Genomic DNA, 22,573 nt, shown 5'->3' on the forward strand with positions numbered 1-22,573 from the left:
GGATCTCGAGAGGGTGCGATGCGCAGCTTCTTGTGTATACGGCGTGTTTTTGAAATAACCTTATTGACCTATGAGATCTGGACCGATACGCATGCGCGCTTACACCGATTCGAGACGAGTAATTTATTCGGTTCTCCATCGCTATACGCGAACGGCGAAGGAGGAGAGGAAGAGAATGAGATATATACCTATAGGTACTTATAGGTGTGCGTGCCGTTACGAATCGAAGCTGCACGATGCTCCGAATAGATAGTGCGCGATTAAAGTTTTGACTTGGCTGATTTCGAGTTTAGATGGTTTTCTTTAATTTTTTCTTCTAGACAACGTATCGCTCTGTTGCGAAGAAAATTTAAAAGTAGTTCGAACAATTATAGCACCACTGATAAGAGCAAATCAAACTCTCGAGAAATTTAAAGGCATTTAAAAACCGTTCCACCGATCCCACTATTCTATATATATAGATATCCGCCGCGAGTCTGACCGCGACCACGTGGTCAGTTCGATTCGGCTCCGTTCCTTTCTTATGCCAAAAGATCAGGATACTGGCATAACAACTTAACAAGTGCCCGATCATAATATTCATAATAAAGATTACAAAAACAGTACTTACGGTCTGCAAAATCATGCAGTCGTCGAGTTTGACGTCGATGCAAATGTTGGATCCGCAATTCGTCGACTGCAGACGACGCGGCTAAGGAGATTTCGTTTATTCGTTCAACATTGCACCGATCAAGTGCGGATATGGCAACGTTCGTGTCAAGAGTCAATCAGATCGATGCCGTGCAGCTCGACGATGAGATCTACAAGGTCCTGCGAAGTCAAACGGACGAGATAACCAAGTATTTCGCTCCGGGAAAGGTAGTCAAGTGGCGGCCGGAGATCGACGTTCTCGTCAAGTATCTGATATGGAACTACTCGCTGAAGACCAACAGCTCGAGCTTCGGCCAGAGGCTGCTGAATTTGTCCTACAAGAATTTGGATAGAAGAAAAGCTGTGCTGCTGTTTTTGTTCTTATCGATACCCGATTACCTTCGGGAGAGACTGGTGAACGAGAACTTCATTCTGGAGAGGTTGCCGTCCAACTACCAGAGAAGCAAGTACAAGGGTTACATCCAACAGGTGGACAACTTCTTCCATCTGTTGAATTTTATTTGGACTTTCTTCTTTCTACGCTTGGGCAATCAGCCACGATATGTGGAAAAACTCTTGGGTATTTACAATCAATCTTCCACCATGAACAAACCCAGATCCATCGGATACTCATACATGACCAGGGAACTGCTGTGGCACGGTTTGATCGAACTGTTCACCATCAGCTTGCCGATGATAGACTTTCGGCGCATTCAAAAGTTGTGGAACAGTCTGTGGTTACCCAAGAAGAAAGAGAAAAGCATCGTTGTTAATTGTAAACTGGAGGCAAATGCAATATGCTCTTATTGCAGTCAACCACCAATTTTACCCAGGTGGGCAGGCTGCCCCCACGTTTTTTGTTATTATTGTTTAGAGGCACTATTTACCATCATGGATCCTTACAAATGTCCAATTTGTGATGACCAATTATTTTCCACTGATATGAAGACATATTTGAATGTTTGATACTTTTGTATAAATTTAAGACTTTATTAAAAATAGTGATACAAAAAATTGTTTTTTTCTTATATCAAACCAACAATCATCAATATGAAGGTATTAGCATTCATTATCGTAATAAAGTATAATTGTATATTAGGTATGTATGTAGAGTGTGCACGCGTACAGAAAAATACACTCACATTCCCATATTTTTGTGTATATCCATTTGAATGCTAACAAACTAATCATTATAGATACATCATTTTAAAAAAATATCATTCTTAAGTCTTATAAAATGCTTCTTCCCATGACGCATTGATTGTAACATATACACATAAGAGCCAAAATGCTTCATTTACCAAAACACAACATGAACAATTAAAAGACTGTCTTCTGGTTCTCGTCTGTCTATATAGTCAACTACTATTTTTCCCACATGTTAATGATCTGCTTTCTATTTGGTACCATATAGTAAATTCTCTCTCTTTAACATTACTTTATTTTACTACATTTTTTATAACTATGATTAACAGTTCAACAACAATATTTAATAACAAAATCAAATTGTAGTAGAATAAAAGAAATTATGAAATTAATTAATGATACAAATATGTAGCTGATCAACATGCGAGGAAAATAAAGCTAACCATTGCTGGATTTTACATGATTAAAAACGGAAAAATCGGTGATTGTTTTTGTCATGATCTTTGCCCAAAAGCAAGAAATGTCAAAAAGTCTGCAGTTTTACAAAAATGTATGGTGTATTAATCCGTTATTCAATCATTGTGGCTCGTATGCATTTTTCAAAATCGCAGTCAGGTGCTTTACTGCATACCTCAATTAATATAGTCTCATGTTAACGCTAATACTTAATCATTTATTTATGTATAAATTTAATTTCCATTCCTTCTTTGTATAATTTATTTTCTTCTAATTTTTCTTGTAACCAGCGCACCACGCGAAGGAACAAAAGGCACCTTGGTAATTTCATGTTTCACCTTAACGCACGTATCGCAAGGGTTTTATCACCATCATCAATTGTAAACACCCTAGACGCTCTTACATCAAGTACAATAAATCATTGAGAAGAAGAAATAATAGTACGCTTGTAAACAATCACATAGACACATTTTAGCTTACTAACGATAGTTCACGCGTAATTCATTCGAAAACATATTTCAATAATTATCTCAAGCATATTACCAACAACAATAATAAACGCTTAAAACTGTACAAGCTTAGTCAACAACTCTCAGCGGTAAAATCGTTCGTTAGGTAAACTCAAAAAATTCTGTTTGAGAATCGGGTTCTATTGCAAATTTATAAATAACGAACAGAATTTTATTATCAAACGCTTTCCGACAGCTGGTATTAACGTGAGTTTTACCTAACGTTACATTTGTTTGCAAAAAAAAAAGAAAAAAATGCTTTAAAATTGTTAAATAATTTATAACGAATCATATATAGAGATATAATAAACATGTGCTGAGCGTGTTAGTGCGCGTACAATTGTGAAAAAAGAGAGACAGAGAGAGCGAGTTCGCTGAAGAAAGAGATAAAAGAGTAAATAATACTTTGGTCCTTTAAAATTTTACTATTCGAGTTATACTAATAACAAGTACTGAATAAATTACTTTAAAAATCAAGAAATACCGGCTATTCCATCATTACAAACGCGTTATTACACTTTGTCGAGTATATAAATTACAATTTTCAAAATTTGAACGATGTATCAGGCCGAGGTCAATATAGTTCCAGAAAATTTCCAAAAAAAAAGAAAAAAAAATTTAAACAGGCTTACGCGGAGAGCACAGTAGCACAGGGGCACAGTATTTGCGACGCTTATTCGTCATCATACAATAATTTGTTAATAAACGGTGTAAGTCTGTTTAGACCGTTATATACTTCATTCCTTTCTCCGTTGCGAGATTATATAGGTACAAAAGCTTGACTATATCACTATACTCTTAACTTCTACTCTTAACTCCTTAGGAATAAAGCTCTCTTATCTTATTAATAGAACAACTAGAACGTGTTTCTCATCATCACAGACAAACGCGCACCACGGCGCGATGTAAAGTCGACTAAGACGTATTCAGCGAAATTTCATACGCATTAATGTGTCACACACAGCGTCTACACACCTGTGCTCTATGTCTGTTTGTCTGTCTCTTCTCTTTCTTTTTCTCCCTCTCTATCTCTCTCTCTTTCGCTTCATTACAACTCTTTCGCTCTTTCTTCCTCTCTCGGTCTCTCTTTGAGAGTTACGCATGCATCCGTTTCTATTGCTTTTATTTATCGTCTTATTTTACTTTCTTTCTCGACGAATCGAGAACGACATTTTAGAACAGTATTCTATACTTTTTGTTCAGTCGTTCGACGGATGCATCATGCCACCTTAATTAATTAGACGAACATGCGCGCAAAGAAAAATTCGCGCGAGCGTTGCGGCCGCGTGAATAATTTTATATATAATCATGAAAAGCAGAAAAACCAATTAACTTATTCTGCGACTTAAATCTAGATCGCACCGCCTGGGCGCTGTTATAGTATGAACACGTGCAAAAAAAAAATGAAAAAAAATAATAATAATAAGTATATAATAAAGATAACGAACTAGGATACTCGTTGGACTAGTGTCTGTTCGAAGCAAGAGAAAGCGAAATGTATCAGCAAACCTCCATAAGTGACAATGTTTATGTATAGCATTAAAATTACGCAACAACTTTCATGTGTAACTTGCTTCGCTTTTTTGCCCATCGCATTTTTTAGGAAGCACACTTGATTTCATTACCAATTATTACTTTCGAGACTGCATTTGCGAACCGGCGTCGGCGGTGTCGCTGATGCGCTCGACGAGAGCGAAGCGAATTTCCTCTCTGCTCCCGGTGCTGCACTGCCGGAAAACGGACTAGTTCGCTTGCTCATTTCTGTAATGAGGAAACGATGTCATTAAACTGCTGCTAATCGGAAATGAACGATCATATCAGACGAAATTGAATACCAACCAGAAATTAAAAGCATTATTTTGCGTCTAGCTCCCCATGCAGTTATGCCGATCTCTACGAGATCTTTTTCCACAAGCGACGGGAAAGTTGCCATATCGACTTCATGGGATGCGAATAGACCTAGCAAATACAATAAAAAGCAAATTTGTAATTTTGCAACGTGCGAAATGGCTTGTGCGAAACAGTATCATGCGTAAAATTAGCAAAAAACGTTGAAAAAACTTACGGATGTATTTTTCAAGACCTACGCTGGTTAGCATGCTAGCGAGATCAGAGTAGTTTTGTGATGTAATTTTCTTCAACTGGAAGTTGGGCATATTGTCGAGATAGTTGGAAGTCATGCCGGTAGCTTTGGCATTCGAGCTGTCGTCTTTTGTCGAAGTTACGCCGAAGTCCTGAGCGGACGTAAGATTCGTTGGCGTAGTTGAGTCTTTCCATAAAGATGAGGTTTGACCCAATGAATCCTGATAAAAAGACAAACTTTAAACCTGCTTCTAGAAATAAATTACAGAAGTCTTATTATCTATTGACTTACACTACTGTTTTCGGTAGCAGAACTCAATTCGGGAATCGTTTGACTGAATCCGTATCCTGACCAAACGGAAGTAGGAACCCGATAATCGTTCGCGTTTGGCTTGGTCTGCATGGCCTTTAAGGCCAACAGTTTTTTCTGTTCGTAATCGAACGTCATCGTGGAAAAGTCTTGTAAATTCGACTGCATATCTAGCTGCGTCGTTTTTTTCTCGTTGCCCGTAATTAGAGAATTATTGGCAAGAGTCAAATCGGATAGCACATTTGATAAATCTGAAAATCGAGATAACTTTTTAGTTTAAGCAGTTTTTCTTCTTTTACAAATTTTATACACTTCATTAAGATTTATATAGTTACCAAGATTCGAGCTCATTTCGGAAGAACAACCGGAAGAATTAGAGTTTGGATCAATTGGCGAAACGTTTCGTGGACTTAAGGCTGGACTCGAAAGTGAACTCGAAACACTGCTTATTGTAGAGAAAGCTGCGATGAAAACAAATTAATCAAGATTTTATTAACAAATTCTCTTAAAAGTGGGCTTAGGGAGGGCAGGAGCTAAAGGAAACGCAGTCATTCAAAATTTTAAGTTTTAGATTTAATAAGAATGGAAATTATAAGGAACATATAGCAGAAAGAAGGGAGAATAAAGTTCCAAGAACTTAAATAGTATACATATATGTAATATAGAAAGATAGAAAGAAAACAGTATCACAATAGCATAGGGTTAAGTGAGATAGAAGTACAAAATATGATAGAAAGGAGCCAAAACATACACGAGGAAAGCGAAAGAAGGGATAAGGACATAGAGAAGAAAACGATTGACACAAAGATAAAAGAAGCAAAATACAATATGCAAAAAATGTAAAGAATGTTTAAAAAATGTAAGCAGGATAGGAGGTAGAAATGCGTTTCGCGAAAATAAAAAATTATCTAGAAGTGCGAAATAAGAATGTTATTAGATAAAAGCGATAAATGTAATAAAATGTAAGCAAACAAAGTACAAACTAATACTGATAGGAAAATAAGTCTGATTTGTGTAACTAAAGAAACTATCAAGAGTCTAAACATGACTAATTAATTAGCAATAATATAATTTAAATAGAATGGATGAATGAGTGAGACTAGGAACTTTTGTGCAAACCAAGTCAATTTCTGGGCCTCCAACTTCTTTTTCGACTTTCAGCGATGAAAAATAACACTTACCACCGCTATCCTTACTGTCGTTAGCGAATAAACCACTGTTCCGCATGCCGCTCAGAAAAGCCCCACTGAGAGAAGAGTTGAGACTAGTATTAGAATGCATATGTGCTCCTAATCCCATCAGTCCTTTGGCAGCGTTATGCAGCGCTTGTTGCTGTTGTTGTTGCTGCTGTTGTTGCTGTTGCTGTTGCTGCTGTTGTTGCTGCTGCTGCTGTTGCTGCATTGTCAACAGATGGCTCAAGTGGGGCGGATAAGCGTATGCTGGCGTTAGGTGATTCGCATGTATGGATATCGGCGAAAAGAGGGATGTTGGTACGGGGGCGAGAGTCCAGTGCGCAGGGAAACTCATTGTATTAGATGGCGAGGGATGCAGGCTTGGGCTCGGGGACAGTCCGCAAAAGGACGACGGTGGTGTGCTTACGCAAGAACCGCTGCTTGGTACGTTTTCTGAAAGATTAGACACAATATAAAATAAAAATGGTTTCACTTCAATCAACTGCTAGGCAGAAACTCACCGTTGATAATGAAGGGTCCCAGGGGTACAGAACCACCTTGTAGAATGAAGCTCGTCGAGTTCGAGGCCACGTAAGTCTGCGGGATATCGGCGGTGACTTTAGGTTCATCCAAACCTAAGAGCTGTCGTCTGGCCTCGTATATGTTGCTGGCATTTCTCTCGATGCCTTTGACGACGATAGAGAGCGTACTTTGTTTAGGCTTGTGACGAATGTTGATGAAAACGTCCAGCGATTGCATCAGTCTTGACACGTCGTCTGTCGTAACAGTGTTGATCGACTTTTCCGGTAGATCGAACATCAGTACCAACGGCAGCGAACCCTGTAACGGAAAAAGTGTAAATTGACCGTACAGTTTGAATGCATTAGTTAAAAGACGAATGAATAAAATAATCGATGTACGAACCATAAGTTGCTGGCGTGCTAAGTACACATTGTGAATAGAGCCAGTAATCGTAACGTTGCTTTTCTTCAAGCTCGGTATATTTGGATCGCCTGCATCAGGAAACATGATCTGCGTGGCAGTGGTCTGCATGATCGACTTCAGATTGTTACTCTGTTTGCCCAGGACAACGCTGTGATGTTGAGGAGATATCTCCATGGACATCTGTACTTGGATTTGGCTCTGCAAAAAAAAGTTGGCGATTGAAGTGAATATCGAGAAAATAAAATATTCAAAGCTCGGAGCTCGAAATTAAAAAATTAACGTTTACTCACAGCCAGGGTCTCGCACATGTGATGAATGAGCAGTACAGTCGCTTCTTTGACTTTCTGAACCTCCCATTCGCAGCCCTTGACCACGACCAGCGTAGCGTGAAGCTTGGGCCTGGTACGAAACATCACCTGAACGTTGTACTTCTCCTGGATCTTCACGATGTAGGGCGAAGTGGAGAACGGCGTGGTGTTGGCCGCGGTAGCGATCTGCGAACTGTTGCCCATCACCGGTAGCTCGAACGAAAAGATTAGCGGCGTCAGGGTCTAAATTGAAAGTAGAGCGAATTAGATAACGCAAATTATCGAAAATTCTATTAAACTAGAATGCAGGTTTATCGGTATAACTCACCCGAACGCGAGCGCGGGCTTTCTCGACACCTTCCATATCACCGGCGATCGAGACCTGGTTGCTCTTCTCCTGGTGGTTGCTGCGATTGCTGTCAGGAAAATGAATGTGACAGCTGGTCTCCTCCATGACCTTCTTGATGGTAAGTCCGCCCTTGCCGATGATGTGCGAGTGGTCGGTGTAGCTTACGTCCAGCTTCATAGTCACCCGGTTGTTCTGCTGCACATAGATAAACAAACGCGAGCTTTAGCCAAGAAATTTTTCCCAAATAATGAATCGCACAGCTGGCTGCGTTATCGCGTACCCGTGTGTCCAGAACCTGGGTTATCTGCTCCTTGGCCATGCGTACGTTCTCCTGGAGACCGGCTACTTTGATGTGCGGATCTGTAAACAAAAAAGCTCGTTAAAATTCATAATACACGAAAAAAGGCTACTTCAACGCGCGCTGGCGCACACATACGCGCGATTTCTCTATACCGATAAAAACAGGAAAGTCGAAAGACATCAGACACACACTCGGCACTGAATCATATTATACGCGGACTTTATGCAACTAATTCTTTTCATTGCCGCTGTCAAGATAATGAAACACGCGCAGCGATCGACGACGTGCGCTACACGCACTCTCCTATCCCGCGGGCGAGAGATATAGCGAGCGAAGCTCCGCGAAATTAATAATAATAACCGAAAGCGAGTTGACGAAAAAAATATTCGCTGATGCAGAAGCTCTGTCTCAGCGAAATGTCGATTCAAACGAGCCGTGAGCGCGCGCGAAAGAAGCTAAGGCGCAGAGAGAGAGAGAGAGAGAGAGAGAGAGAGAGAAAAAACCGAAATTGAAATAATTCGCAAGAATCGGAGCGGCGGAAAAATTGGCGCACACGCACACAGGCACTCGCTTCATCGATCGCGATAAAGCGCATCGGAAATAACGAGACTCACCCTTCTTGGACTTGGCGCCGATCTTGAGCCTCGAGGGCCACGTTATGAAAGTGCTAGTCTCCTCCATGACCTGCAACATACACAGAGAGAAAGAGCGAGCGTAGATACGCTCAGGTCAGCAGTCGGTTCTCCTCCACCACATAACGCGGCGACGACCTTCGCGGACTGTACACATACGTATGCGTCCCTCTCTCGGGAGCCCGCGCGCGCGATAACGCACTCACTCTTTTCTCTCTCTCTTTCTCTCTCTCTCTCTCTCTCTGGCTCTCCCACTACGCTCGTGTCTCGCGGTGCGATGATGTCTATACGACAGCGTGTTTTAACGTAGCACACCTTCTTGCAGAGCCGACTTATCTGTGCGCACGACGCGCTAGTACTGAGCTTGTGGTGTAAGTGAGCGGTTGAGCCGAGGCTCGAGACAGAGAGCGAGAGAGCGAGAGAGCGAGAGAGCGAGAGAGAGAGATACTCTTTTTTTGGCTTTTTTCTTCGACGAGAGCGAGTCGCCGGCTTATTTTAGACGGACGAGGAAGGTGTGTGTGTGTGTGTAATGAGACTCTGTACGCGCGCACGAGAGAGTTAGAGAGACTGCGAGAGACGGGTTCTCGACCACTGCTCTCTGGGCAGACTCGTTTTGTGTATATGCGCTTACTCGCGCAAGCCCCGGATACGTGTACGCTGGAATGCGAGAAATTTTCATCGCTTGATACTTATACCCACTGCGCGCCGATTTTTGGATGCGCGACACTGTGCGCGCTTATAAGCGAAATAGATGTGGTGAAAGTTATGCGCGAAATTCGTTTAGATAAGTCTTACGTAAAAAGGAGCCGCGCGAAGAAAAAAATCGTTCAAAGTCAGCGTAAACTTGGAGCGACGTGGCCGGTTCTCGAGAGTGAAAATACCTATGTGTGTACGTTAGTTAAGCGAGACGCCGGGGAAGTTTCCGCGTCGAGCAGAAAAATTGTCGAGCCGATATACCGGATACCAGCTTCTATAAATCTCGAGTGAAATTTCCCGAATAAACATGTAGTACGCGCAGCAGACAGTCTCGAGCTGATAACCGCGATCTATCTATAAACGCGAGAAATTACGCATTCGAGTCGCGCGATCGCTTGCATAACCCAGCGACGAGACGATGCACATGCCCATACCTCCTCGTGGCATCACTTCTGCTGCTGCTGCTGCTGCTGCTGATGTTCCTCTCGGTGCTTAGGCACAGCTGCATTCCTCGGCTGCAGAAACTCGCTACATAACGCGCGCCGTCGTGTACACCTCCGAGGAGCGGATATTATCGTGTACACATGGACGCATTCGGATGCGCGCGCGTCTGCGTATTGTTGACTTATTATCAAACGCGGTACGAATTTTTTTCTCGATTCACGCGCACATCAGCCGCGGGAGAACGAAGAGGCGGACGGGCCGAACTGAGGCCGCTCGCGCGCGTCTGCAGGCCGGCGAACGTATTATATTTAAGCCGACCCTATAAATAATCACACCGACTAGTCGCAGCTTCTTCGGCACATATTTCCAGCTGCTGCTGCTGCTGCTGCTGCTGCTACTGCTGCTACTGCTACTGCTGCGCGCGAGCGCTTTACGCAACCGACGTTTACGAATTACGCGACACACTCTCTAACACACACTCGCGCGGCGCGGCTGATAACGCGATGGACTTTTTTTATTGCTCGCTCGTGTCTTTGCTCGTGCCACTGAGAGAAAAGAACCCTTGACACAAAGAACAATTCTTAACTGTTAAGAAAATTGGATTAAAAAATGCAGAAATCCAAGCGCCTTAACGGTTAGGTTTTCAGATTTTTTAATTTTCCTTTTTAACTTTCTTTCTCATCGACCTAAAATCACTAGCACTTTATAATTACTTGTTTTCACTTCTTATTATCATTTAGTATCGCTCTGAGGCTATTCGATGTTGAAAGATTCTTTGCTTTTGCAAAATATATTCGAATGATAGCACGATAGGTATCATACGAATATAACCTTACACATAACCCCGCTTTTCTGTCTGCATGAAACAATCACAAAAGTATTTATGCATACATAATCTTGGACTTCATCGAACAAGCCCTACGATATTTGAAATGTTGTGCATCAATATGCTTTCTTCCAGGTACGTAAAAAAAGCATATCACGCGTGAAATAGTATAAACGCATGTACGGGTCTCCGATTGCAGCCGACACGTTTCGACGCCTCGCGTACTCGCGTGCCGACGAGTCGCGCTGTTGCTGCACTCGGTCGATAAGTTTTTACCGACAGTGCGCCACAATCGTTCAAAAATTCCTAAATCCTTAATAGTTAAGAATTCTTCTCTTACTATGAAGAAATTTTCGTTTGCAACAAATACATGAAAAATAAGCTGTGGTTAAGTCGCGAATCCTTTGCGTCAAGGATTCTTTTCTCTCAGTGACGTGTATGAAGAGAGAGAGAGAGAGAGAGAGAGAGTGACGGGCGTAAGCAGCGGCGGCTTTATCTGGACGCAGCCGGGAAGTGCCGCGGGTCGTCTGTGCGTGTGTGTGAGTACATAAGAGGATAGGAGAGCCGAGGCTGGCTTACCTTGTGGAAGAACATGTCGGCAGTCTCGCCGTTGCTGTCACCTGTTGCCCCCGAGTCGAATAGAGTGGTGCATGAAAAAGAGAAAGGTGCAGTGAATTTTTAGTTTTAGATCCAATGGCGATCGATTCTTTTTTTCGCCTAGTCCGCCAGAGCATATACGACCGCCGCGACGGGGTTCGCGATTTTTTTTCGGCGAAACGAGAGCTTTCGAAAATTTTTAATCCTCGCGTAAAATCGTAAAAATAGAGCTTTTGAATTCGAGCGGAACGGTTACGGAGCGAGTTGACCGAAGAAAAATCCGTACACGCGCTTCTCGTGGTCATTGACACCTCGTATATCAAAACATCGCTCGCGGCTCTCGAACTCGCCTGTGTTCCCGGCACAGGTACACAAATTTATGACGCGCTATTATGCGCGAGACTCGCTGTAATTGTTTGTATTTACAAACGAGAACGCTCGGAGTGAATTTTTACCGCAGTATCGGGGACACGAGCTGTCGCCGTTATATTTATTGCACGTCTCTGTCGATCAGCGCACTTGTTGCATGCTTCGCTACTAGCGAAATCTATATTTTACTGGCGTTTACGGCGCTTTTTATTACGTTGAAAAGCGATTGTAATTCGTACGAAAATTTCTACGCTGAAATCGGTGATTTCGAATCGCGGCAACGAAAAAATACCTCCGAACGCGAGCACGAAAAGCTTCCTTGACACGCGTACATATCGGCGATAGTTTGCTCGAGGAGTTGAAATCGTCGCGCTTCAATGACAGTAATTCTTATTTACAAACAAGAACACTCGGAAACTAACTCGTACTCGTTCTCCTTTTACTCCACTGTATCGCTAGCATTCGACTCTGGTGTAAAATTAATAGAGTAATTTTCGAACGAACGTCAATTAAATCGAGAAAAATAAACGTTGCATTATAAAATTTGTCAAAATAATCGAATGATTTCAGAAGCGAAGCGAAAAGCACACGCGAGCGAAAAACGATCAAAATTTGAATCATGCACGCAACTCTAACTGTCGTCGCATAACCGTTAAATCAACGCACCGACGGATGAAAGACACGATGGGCGTATACAGTAATTTATTGTCTCTTGCTTCTTACCGAGCAACATCTGCTCCAGCTTGCGTCGGTCGACGCGAAAACGTTCCTGCTGCAAGTCTTCGGAGCTGATGCCGAGGATGGCTGCCAGGTCCCGGAGATCGTCGGAGTTGCCGATGCTCGACGACTTGCCGGAGACGCTGGTCGCGGTCGTGGTCGTGCCCTCGGATGTCTCGGACATCGTCTCCGTGAGCCGGCGCTCACGCTGCATTAGATCGAGGGGTCGCATCTTGGCTGTTGCTTTTGCTGCTGTCTTCTCGGAGCAGCTCACTATCCCGTCTTGGAAGCACACACACACACGACGTTGCCGCCGCAAACTCCCTGTGTCTTACTCGCCTGCGAGTCTGCGAAGAAAAAAAATTCGTGCTCGAATTAGATCTCGACTGATAACGCTATATTCGTAGGGATAAACAAGTACGCGAAGATAACGGCGAGTAGGCGAATTTGCGAGCGTTGGAAATCAAATTTATCGAGATTGGAAGTAGAGTTTGCAAAAGCTCGAAATCGGACACTATGATACAGGTGTCAATAAAATCGAGGTAATAACACTGACCGAGTACACTTTTGAAAATCACGTTCACAGAATAACAAAAATATTTACGAGGTTACACGATCACTACGTACTTCCGATAGCGTTTACGATAGAGAGAAACCATTAGCAGCTACCGCGCGATCACGTGAACACGACAAACAAACCGAAAGCGTCTTCGCGCGAGCTTCCGAAAGCACACAATCGAAGAGACGAGTGAAAAAATAACTGCAGTCGCTGCTGCTAAAATAATTCAACGTACCTTGGTCGTGCGCGTTGATCTGGAGAGCTTGCGGAGGGTTGGTCGGTGTCAATGCTCCCTGTCGCGGTATCCCGGTCTCCGGCGATGCGCGTCTCTCGCCGTCGGGATGAGAAGTGACGGCTCCGTCTCGAAATTCCCATACGCGTTTCTCCGAATGATATTCGCGGCCAATCGGAGAGTAGACCCCCACACACGCCGCCGGCTAGGATGATTAGTACAGGTAAACAGGGAGCGTGCGCTCGCGACCTTTGAGACAGCCTGTCTGGACACTACTCTATATTCTATATTCTATGCTCTGCGAGCGAGTGCTATTGCTCTCTTTCTCTCAACACGTGTTCGCGCTGCTTGGTCCTGCGGCGCGGTCGTACCACAATACGAGCCAAGGAGGGGATGATTCCTGGTCATTGGCCTCTAAGCGACTATATATCTTGCCATACGGAATAGCCGAGTTGCAGCGACGAGAGGATTTGGCCAGTGAGAGACTTCTTGTTGGCAAACAGCGCTGAAGGTGAAGACGATGTCCGGCTTCTACGTTTTACACGCTCGATGATGATGAACTGCTTCGACGATGCGCAAAGTTTTTTCGATTTGCAGCTGGCTCTTTTTAGCGAAGGTCGTTTTATTTTGCTATGCTGCGGAGAGAACTGAGGATTGTTGGTAGAAAAGATCGGGGATATTTTGAAGGAAGCGATATTTGTTAGTGATAAAGTAATCGGGAGAAAAACTCGGCTTTAAATTGTTAGATTAGAAAATTATATTAATTTTAAAAATCTACCGTGTAAATCGTAAATTTTCTTCTTAGAATGAGAAACATTTGCAGGATTTGAAAATAATGACAAGTTACAAATTATAGATTGTAAATTGCGAACTTTATTTTTAGAACGAGTAAAAATCGGAAATCCATTCACAAGAAATGCAATAGAATTTATCTTAAAATTTTACAAAAATTGATTTCAGTAGTGCAAATTAATTGCATATTTACAGCTACTTGAATTCGAGGTTCAACGTTTGTACCACAAAGGATAAAATGTCAGTACTTTCATCAATCTAAAAAAACGATTTTAGAGGGATAGCATATGGAAAGGTTGGAAAAGCAAGGAAAATGAAATAGAAATGTGTTATAATCATCTCGTAAAATGTAAAAATTGCCATGAGTAGTATTTTTTGAAATATAATGAAAATAAAAAATCACTTACCACTTTCGACGTCGGCTTCCCTCTTCCGTGTCCGGCTTTGACGTCGATCCTGATGAGTATAGGATTAGTCTGCTGTGGCAGGCTTCCAATTTCGTGTTGCAGTGTAGCTATCAGTTTTAAACTGTGCAGCGGCACTACACGATCGTCGTGATCTGCCGTCAAAAGCAGCGTCGCTGGGTATTGTCCTCCATCTTTAGGCGGTTTCACGTTGTGCAAAGGCGAGTACTTGAGCAGATTCTTAAAGTGTTCTCTATCGTCCGAACTGCCGTAGTCGGACGTCCAAGCGTAGCCGACGGTGAATTTGTGGAACTTCAGCATGTCCATAACTCTGTTATCAAAACAATAAAAAAACAAATTTAAATCATAACGAATGATTCGATAAAAAGGAAGATTCGATACAAAAAGATAGCTTACCCTACTTGAGCAATAGCAGCACCAAAAAGATCAGGTCTCTGATTAATGCAAGCACCTACAAGAAGACCACCATTGCTGCCTCCTTGAATTATTAATTTCTTGGGCGACGTGTAACGGTTGTCGATCAAGTACTCAGCAGCGCATTGGAAGTCATCAAAGACGTTTTGTTTGTTTGTGAAACGTCCGCCGTTGTGCCACTTTTCACCATATTCACTGGAGAGAAAGTAAATTAGACTCGCTCTAGATTTCAAAATTTTAACAATATTTACCCTCCTCCTCGTATATTTGGGATTGCCAAAACACCGTTAAGGTGCTGCAAGAAGACTAGCCGCGTAACGCTAAAGGTAGGCTGAATGCTGACATTGAAGCCTCCATATCCATAAAGAAGAGCAGGAGACGAACCATCCAGCACGAGATCCTGAATAATATTTAAATTATTTGATTTTATTTATGAATATCGGATGAGTGAATTAATAGTTTCTTGCTAAATTTTGTAAAAACTCACTTTTTTATGTACAATAAACATGGGGATTTTTGTTCCATCTTTACTAGAATAAAATATTTGAGTTGTTTTGTACGAACTTGCATCAAAGTCATTAACTTTGATTTCGCGGAACACCTGTATAATAAGATTATTGTTGTAATCACTGTACATAAAATGAAAATCAATAAGAGTGAAACTAAAAACTTGAAAATTATTTGTACCTTTGGCTTCTCTTCATTTTCCTTAAGATCTAACGTATAAATAATTCCAGGTGTTAAGAAAGAGGTAAACTGATAAAATATTTCAGAGTACTTGAGATCTCCTGAAAAACCAACCACTGTTCCTACATCTAAAGGTAACTGTCTTATCAACTTTCCAGTTTCTAAACTGTGAACTCCCAAAACATTCTGCAAAAATATACGTTATTTTAGTCTTTTTATAGCGATTTGATTACATAAATGGAATAAGTGTTTGGTGTACCTTAACATCTTCAATATAACAAACAACAAGCTTATCCTTATCAACAGCAGTAGCCCAATCCAAAACATTGCGAGAATGCTCTGCTATTAATTCAGACCAACTATTTTCTTGATAATTTTCAAAATCTGTAGCAATCAATTTGAAATTTGGAGCATTTTTATTTGTCCTGAACACAGCTTTTGTACCAACATTCGTAACGTATTCATAGTCAGCTTCTAAATTTCCAACTACTTCTGTCAGTGGCAGTTTTCCTTTGATTCCTTCTGCAGTATTAAGCTTGGCAAAGAAGACTAGGTTGTCGCGGCACTCTTGCTGGGGCATGACAACCAGCCATCGACCACAGTCTGTTACTTTTGCATCTCTGAGAAAACAAGTAACAGTTCAGTATTTTATTTGTATGAATTAGTAACTTTTAGTACTTACATTCTCCACAAAGGATGTTCTGGAAAATCTACAACCACCACATCTTCTGACTGTGGCGTGCCAACTTTGTGATAACACAACTTTTGATTCTTGTTGACAAAAGTCTCGGAACCATCAGCTTTCTCAAGCTGTTCAGGATAGCAAGCATAGAAAACTCCCACATTATCGTGTGTCCATGTTATGGAAGAATACTTTACTTTCTCCAAAACTTCAGGATACTTTTCACCTATTTATATTATCAACTCATATATTCTATTCAATCGAGCAATTTAAATAAACTATTTTAAGAATTTTCACCTGTCTTGGTATTGATAAAGTGAATAGTGTTCCAGTCAGATCCACTAGCAGATAAGGCATAGGCATATATACCACCATCTTCACTAAACTCTCCACTTGATATGGCAACAGTTCCATCCGTGGAAAACGTGTTTGGATCAAGGAAAACTCTTGGCTCTCCGTCCAGTGAGTCTTGTACATAGAATACACTGAAAAACAAAGCGATAAATCAGTACCGGCTATTTTTAGGATACTACAAACTCTGGACAAAACTTCAAGCGTACCTTTGATTTTGCAAACCAGTGTTCATGAAAAAGTAGTATTTGCTTCCCTTCTTCGCAGGACAAGAGTACTTGGGGTAGTCCCACAGTTGTTTAAGTCTATCATGGATAGCTTGACGCTTGGGGCAGGCTTGTATGAACGGAACAGTGATGGCATTCTGAGCATCGACATATGCCTTGGTCTCCTCCGACTCTGGATCTTCCAGCCACTTGTATGGATCTTTGATCTAAAAGCAGCAAAGCATGACTTAGCAAAACACAACAAACACAAGCACCCGACCAGCAAAAACTTTCACTTTCTATCACCCTCACCTCAACACCGTGATAAACATCCACAGCGGTCTCGTCTCTTCGAGCTTTCGGGTAAGTGAACTTGTTGGGACTCATGGTCGTGCCGAAGAACCGAACTCGCGAAAAATCTCTTCGAAAACCTTCGATTAGAGGATTATCTCTACTACGACTACTCGGCAGTGAAGCTGCAACAGCAGTGCTGGGGAATGAGGTTAGGATGCCACCGGTGAAGGCTACGTTGCTTCTGCGCCGAAAACCGTGGAGCCGTTGCTTCGGAAGCACTACTTTTTTAAGCGTCGTTCGTACGAGATGATTAAGCATCGAAACACGCAGTTGCAGTCACGAGCTCTCTCGCTCTCTCCCTCTCAGCACGCTGCACCCAGTTTTTCGCTTTCCGTGAGGTGAGAAAGTATATCCTTGTGGCTACTGACTGACGACTTGTATCTGTGCCGCGACTGCAGTTGTTTTGATTGTCAACGGCGCACAATGACCTGCGAATGAGTGCATATGACGCGTTTATCATTTATAGCTAAGATCTGGAGGATCAAGGGCTTTTGTAAAATCATGATGCGACGTATTTGATGCGGATTTATCGTGTTCCAGAGATAAATACATACGTGATGTATTTTATTGTTAGTAAATAGAGTTGATTTTTTTCTTGGTTGGTAGCACAGCAAACTTTCAAATGTTTTCGTTTGCGCATGCGTCGTGCTGATACTCGCGAATATTGTTGTTCTTCATGCTGTTTGTATAAATAAATATAAGAAGATCGGCCGTATAAAACAAAGGAAATATTTTCGCGCTTATGAGTTGCGAGTTTGGTATTTTTGGAAAGGCGCGGTAACTAAGCGTGCAAGGTTGTGTCGAGGAACAAAAAGGCCTTTGACTCACATCCGTAAAAATTCGTTATTTATTTTAATGCGCAGCAGCGTCGAAATACCTTCGGAAAACGGTGAAACTAAGTAAAATTTAAAACATCGCGCGCGTCAAAGCCTCGAGGATAACGATGCTCTGCATTTTTCAGTGATAAAACGGAAAAAGAAAGTGAAGCGCCAAAACCAAAACAGATGTCGAATTGTTCTCGTGACGTCACGGCCGTTGACTGATGGATTGGCCACGAGAGGTCGGTGTCCGGCCGAAATTCGCCGTTTCCAGTACACAGAGCAACAGAGCAGCGAGTAGCTTACTTTCCAAACGGCTAATCTCGGTAAGTAAAAAAAAACATCTAACCGGCATACGCACGTGCGAGCGAGAGATAAGCTGGGGGTCAAGCTGACATCGTGAATTTTGTCGTCTCGCAGGTATCGATAATTCGAACGATGGCTCGTGGTGCGTTTATTGTTTTGGAGGGACTAGATCGAGCGGGAAAGTCGACGCAGGTGTCGATGATCGTCGAGGCGTTGAAGGAGAGAAATGTACCTGTCGAGAGGCGTGTGTTTCCTGGTGAGTTGAATTCCCATGTGTCATTATGTCAATGTTGACGTTGGAGTGAGAGCTGCGAGCAACGATTTTTGCTAGTTCCTAACCTGCTCTCTGGTTATCGCGCAATGTCAATTTTACAATTTATACGAGAACGTAGCGGCCAAGTCCAAGAACATATACCGTAAAGCAACGATTGAAATTCAAAAAGGAATAAAGAGTTTTTACTAGTAGTCGGTAAAAAGCACACCACCCGTATAGTTGCAGACCTCGAGCTCAGGTGCCGCTATAGTCTCCAGCTCAACCTCGAGCTATTATTACAGTCTAGTCTATACTATATTTTATACACTGTCGCGCGTCGGTGATCCATAATCTAGATCCGGCGACGATACGGTAACGATGTTTTTTCTTCTTAAATGTTTCAGACCGAAGCACCGCTATCGGCGGTATAATAAATGACTACTTGGCGAAGAAAATCGAGCTGGCCCCGGAAGCAGTGCACCTGCTGTTCTCGGCCAATCGATGGGAGTGCAAGGATGGCATTCTCGAGACACTGGAAAAAGGGACGACTTTGATCGTCGACAGGTCGGTTCTTATCAATTGTTCCTCTTTATTAATCGTCGCTTGACGCACGCATGGCAATATCGCTCGACGTATTCCTCGTTCGTTCTATTTCACACTTCCGTAAGCACCTTGGATACTTAATAATTGCGATACTCTTTTAAGCTTACACGACGGCGTGTACACAAGGGTGAGCCTGCAGTACTGGCAATTAGTCACTAACGAAGCGCAGACTTTAATCAGGCGAAATATGTAACGAGAATTCCGACGAGAGCGATATCGAAGATTAAAAATCGCGGATATATAATCTCTGGCAATCTACGCAAATGAAGATGCTCTCTCCTTAACGAAGCCGGGGATATACAGAAATTATCCTAATCCCCTAAGAGACGAGACTTGCGTAATATCTTTCGGAGGGACTGTGTCTGGAAAATGCAAATCAGCATAAAATGCAAGCGCCGAGGCTTGTTTATCGTCGTGCAGCCACTAAAAGTCGACTCTACTCGAGCCACGCGAGAGCAGGAAGAATCATCCGAAAACGAAACAATACAATACGACGCAGTCCTCGAACGTTTATGCGGGAGGATTTCAAAAAGATTCCCAGGGAATATACATTGTTCTTCCGGGGAAAGTCGTCGGCACGCGAAAGTGGCCCCGCCGCGCGTTATACTTTCCGAGAGGAACGAAACTTGCGGAGTTTCCTTCTCTCCCTCTCTCTCTCTCTCTCTCTCTCTCTCTTTCCCTCAACTATCCCCAAGGGTGAGGGGGTCAATTTTCTTTTAAAACTCCGCGTTTTTTTCGCTTATATACTTACGCTCTTTCTCTAGGGATCGAAAAGCCCGTGTAGGCTTAGATTGTTGTGGGTATAAACGATGAGAAGTTTATGGAAGGATATTTATTCGATGGGGAGGATGATATAGAGATGATTTTCGAGCTCGAACTTTTTTTTCATCCTCGATTGTAAGCGAACCTCGTTGTGTAACTGATTCCTTCGACCTTGTAATCTATGGGTAGCGGCGATATTGCGTTGTATCAATCAGCGGCGATATAACGACCTTATCGCGATGATAGAATACAAAGTTGATAACTGCATTATGAGCCGTACAGCCGCGCGGACGTCCGAATCTCAAAGCTATTTCGTGATTGCCTCTCCCGGCGATTATTATCGCTCGTCAAGTTTGCGGAAAAATAAAAACTACGCGGTACCCTTCCGCATCATTATACGCTTTTTTCTGTTTTCCTCTCTCTCTCTCTCTCTCTCTTACTTTAGTCATTCTTCTCCTCGAGCGCGGTAATTCCTCGAGTGCATCAGGCGACTAACTTTTTTCCTACCGAGCGAGAGCGCTTGGGCTATTATTCAATTATACTCGAGGTGCTCCGTCCAATTTCCGATCGGGCCCGCAGGTATCCGATAATTCGATATGAATTAGTTGTCCGACTTGTTCTCCGCTGCTGCTGCTGCTGCTGCTGCTGCTGCTGTTAATTTAAATTTCCAACGCCTTTTACATTTCGCTATGTGTACACGGATTTACTCGATGGTGTGAGTGATAATAAATATAATGCACGTGTATAATAACTTACGCAGTATCGTGTCGTCGTTCATGATAATTTTACATCAAAGTTGTATGGTTCAAATTGAAAGCTCGCGCGACACACAGTTTAAAAAGTAATATAAATTTGCGCCAGAGTTTTGGAGAGCGACTTTAATTAGAAACTTTTCGCGTTAGGCCAGCGCTTCGCACGAGTTTCTCTCACTGCACTAACGAAATAGCACTAACGTCATAAGTATATATCACCGCATTCAAAACCGCACTTAATTGTTTTTTCACGCACTAACCAAAAAGTAACTATCGAATCCTAGATACGCAGCTTCCGGCGCAGCTTACAGCGCAGCGACGACCGGTCGGCCGTTGTCCTGGTGTACGTCTCCTGATCAGGGTCTACCAGCACCGGATTTGGTGCTCTACCTAGACGTGACACCCGATACGCAGCAGCAGAGGTCCAACTGGGGTGAGGAGCGATTCGAACGTGCCGAGACTCAGCGCAAAGTCGCCGAGAATTTCCGAAAGCTGTCCGAGAGCGGTAACTGGGCGTTCGTCGAAGCTGGATTGGATAAGCTCGAAGTGCATCAGAAGTTGTTGCAGAAGGTGCTGGACTTGTTGGAGGGATGCAAGGATAAGCCAATAGGGAAGCTTTACGAGGATTAGGGTGTATTTTATCAGTGCGAGAATCCTGATTTTGATGTATAGACATATATTTTTTTATGATATTGATGGCTATTGTACCATAACGTTAAGGGAGTATAAGATCAACCAAAGACTTGTGTAATGTACTTAAATATACTTGTTTCAAACTCTGAATGTCTCGTTGATCGTGTAAATAAAACTAGGAAACAGACTCCTTGTTTCGATCCACAGAAACGATCTATTTTTATAAATCAACTCAGCGCGAATGTCATGTTCGTAAGAAACCGAGGAGTTTTTATATGACGTGTGTTTTCCTACTGGTCTCCCGACGATCTTCTGTCCACATCGTTGTTGACGTGCTCCTATAAATGATGTTTATTGTTGGAAGTCAGGAAGAGAGTTAAGCAAGAGTGGAAAAAATTGCCAATCCGTCGTGTCTACTTTTGCACAGCATCTCTCATCGTGAGACTAATCTCGTTCATAATTCATCTTCTTTATATGTATACACGTATGCGCGTGTAACTGGATTGATTATGCTTAGATTGAGAAAGTTGATAACAAAAATGAATATCTGAAAAAATGTTGATTAAAGGTAAATTTCGAATACACCATCGACTCTTTAAAATGTTAAAGTAAGTATACTAAATGCTACAAAGTATTGTAACGTTTCTGGACTGTTTTAAATACGTGTTCGGTAATAAATATTTAACGAACATCGTCACTGGTTTAAATTGCAGGTAGCGACAATTCCAGCGAAGACCCGAGATATAATGTGTGAAACAAAATAAACCTGTTGAGAGACGCAAATTACCTGGTGAATGGGATTGTCACGTGTGAGCTTTGTAACAACGCAAATTATTACGCTACGATGGACTATTATTTAATGAAGAAAATCAAGGTAGCTCAAGATATGCTGTTTTTCGTCAATACATTAGAGAAAAGAGTAAAGCATTCGCGGGATTCTGGAGAAGAGGACAACTTTGATCGTCGACAGGTCTGCTTTTAATCGTTCGGTATGGTTAAAGAAGTAACACGAATTGGCACGAGTTACCGAACAAATTCAATTAAAAACTTTTCGCATCGCACTAACGAAATTGCGCGACTCGCGTCATGTCACCGCTGCTCACCTCATTTGAAACTACACAGAAACTATCAAATTCTAGATATGCAGCGACGATTGGTTTGCCGTTAGCCTACCAGTGCTGGATTTGGTGTTCTCTCTAGTTGTGACACCGGAGAGGAAGAGCAATAGCTGGTCTTTCGTCGATGCTGAATTGGA

At 42.4% G+C, this 22,573-nt stretch overlaps 4 protein-coding genes across 8 annotated transcripts; 2 read left to right on the plus strand and 2 right to left on the minus strand.

Annotated features, from left to right (window-relative positions):
• The first annotated feature begins 504 nt into the window (after positions 1–504).
• LOC103317198 (peroxisome biogenesis factor 2) lies at positions 505–2,978 on the plus strand. Its single transcript, XM_008214268.4, has one exon. It carries the CDS (start codon positions 742–744, stop codon positions 1,594–1,596), a length of 855 nt encoding a protein of 284 aa, XP_008212490.1. The 5' UTR covers positions 505–741; the 3' UTR covers positions 1,597–2,978.
• LOC100121881 (protein bicaudal C) lies at positions 1,600–13,442 on the minus strand. Of its 4 annotated transcripts, none has more exons than XM_031923349.2 (15): positions 13,284–13,442; positions 12,496–12,836; positions 11,386–11,426; positions 8,823–8,892; positions 8,188–8,267; positions 7,887–8,099; positions 7,541–7,801; positions 7,230–7,448; positions 6,827–7,145; positions 6,315–6,758; positions 5,469–5,594; positions 5,116–5,384; positions 4,807–5,044; positions 4,581–4,700; positions 1,600–4,502 (listed from the first exon to the last, which is right to left on the minus strand). In XM_031923349.2, the coding sequence occupies exons 2-15, from the start codon at positions 12,719–12,721 to the stop codon at positions 4,363–4,365; spliced, it is 2,766 nt and encodes a 921-aa protein (XP_031779209.1). In that variant the 5' UTR covers positions 12,722–12,836; positions 13,284–13,442; the 3' UTR covers positions 1,600–4,362. The 4 variants fall into 4 exon arrangements, with proteins under 4 accessions (XP_031779209.1, XP_031779208.1, XP_008212492.1 ...); XM_031923348.1 differs by having other exon boundaries at positions 7,887–8,102; positions 13,284–13,439; XM_008214270.4 differs by lacking the exons at positions 11,386–11,426; positions 12,496–12,836; positions 13,284–13,442 and adding an exon at positions 9,971–10,389 and having other exon boundaries at positions 7,887–8,102.
• Positions 13,443–14,130: 688 nt separating this feature from the next.
• LOC100121868 (prolyl endopeptidase) lies at positions 14,131–17,757 on the minus strand. The gene is made up of 11 exons (XM_001603528.6): positions 17,150–17,757; positions 16,841–17,064; positions 16,578–16,765; positions 16,281–16,506; positions 15,858–16,218; positions 15,599–15,784; positions 15,399–15,512; positions 15,163–15,311; positions 14,894–15,106; positions 14,480–14,807; positions 14,131–14,330 (listed from the first exon to the last, which is right to left on the minus strand). The coding sequence occupies exons 1-11, from the start codon at positions 17,447–17,449 to the stop codon at positions 14,268–14,270; spliced, it is 2,352 nt and encodes a 783-aa protein (XP_001603578.2). The 5' UTR covers positions 17,450–17,757; the 3' UTR covers positions 14,131–14,267.
• On the plus strand, positions 17,309–21,528 carry LOC100121851 (thymidylate kinase). 2 transcript variants are annotated; one of them, XM_032597701.1, is made up of 5 exons: positions 17,309–17,529; positions 18,153–18,335; positions 18,430–18,571; positions 18,973–19,132; positions 20,970–21,528. In XM_032597701.1, exons 2-5 carry the CDS (start codon positions 18,234–18,236, stop codon positions 21,313–21,315), a joined length of 750 nt encoding a protein of 249 aa, XP_032453592.1. In that variant the 5' UTR covers positions 17,309–17,529; positions 18,153–18,233; the 3' UTR covers positions 21,316–21,528. The 2 variants fall into 2 exon arrangements, with proteins under 2 accessions (XP_032453592.1, XP_008212487.1); XM_008214265.4 differs by lacking the exon at positions 17,309–17,529 and adding an exon at positions 17,843–18,080.
• The last annotated feature ends 1,045 nt before the right edge of the window (positions 21,529–22,573 follow it).

The sequence above is a fragment of the Nasonia vitripennis genome, chromosome 2 (genome assembly GCF_009193385.2).
Source record: "Nasonia vitripennis strain AsymCx chromosome 2, Nvit_psr_1.1, whole genome shotgun sequence".
Taxonomy (NCBI): domain Eukaryota; kingdom Metazoa; phylum Arthropoda; class Insecta; order Hymenoptera; family Pteromalidae; genus Nasonia; species Nasonia vitripennis.

Excerpts from the sequence above, each read along its gene's own strand:
- LOC103317198 (XM_008214268.4), top strand. The coding sequence starts at position 742 with ATGGCAACGTTCGTGTCAAGAGTCAATCAGATCGATGCCGTGCAGCTC.
- LOC100121881 (XM_031923348.1), bottom strand. The coding sequence starts at position 12,721 with ATGCGACCCCTCGATCTAATGCAGCGTGAGCGCCGGCTCACGGAGACG. Across the intron at positions 8,103-8,187 it reads CCCAGGTTCTGGACACACGG|CAGAACAACCGGGTGACTAT; the intron begins GTACGCGATAAC and ends ATCTATGTGCAG. Across the intron at positions 5,385-5,468 it reads CGAAATGAGCTCGAATCTTG|ATTTATCAAATGTGCTATCC; the intron begins GTAACTATATAA and ends CTCGATTTTCAG.
- LOC100121868 (XM_001603528.6), bottom strand. The coding sequence starts at position 17,449 with ATGCTTAATCATCTCGTACGAACGACGCTTAAAAAAGTAGTGCTTCCG. Across the intron at positions 15,785-15,857 it reads GTTATATTGAAGATGTTAAG|AATGTTTTGGGAGTTCACAG; the intron begins GTACACCAAACA and ends ATATTTTTGCAG. Across the intron at positions 15,312-15,398 it reads TGTTTATTGTACATAAAAAA|GATCTCGTGCTGGATGGTTC; the intron begins GTGAGTTTTTAC and ends AATATTATTCAG.
- LOC100121851 (XM_032597701.1), top strand. The coding sequence starts at position 18,234 with ATGGATTGGCCACGAGAGGTCGGTGTCCGGCCGAAATTCGCCGTTTCC. Across the intron at positions 18,336-18,429 it reads TTTCCAAACGGCTAATCTCG|GTATCGATAATTCGAACGAT; the intron begins GTAAGTAAAAAA and ends GTCGTCTCGCAG. Across the intron at positions 19,133-20,969 it reads ACGACTTTGATCGTCGACAG|ATACGCAGCTTCCGGCGCAG; the intron begins GTCGGTTCTTAT and ends ATCGAATCCTAG.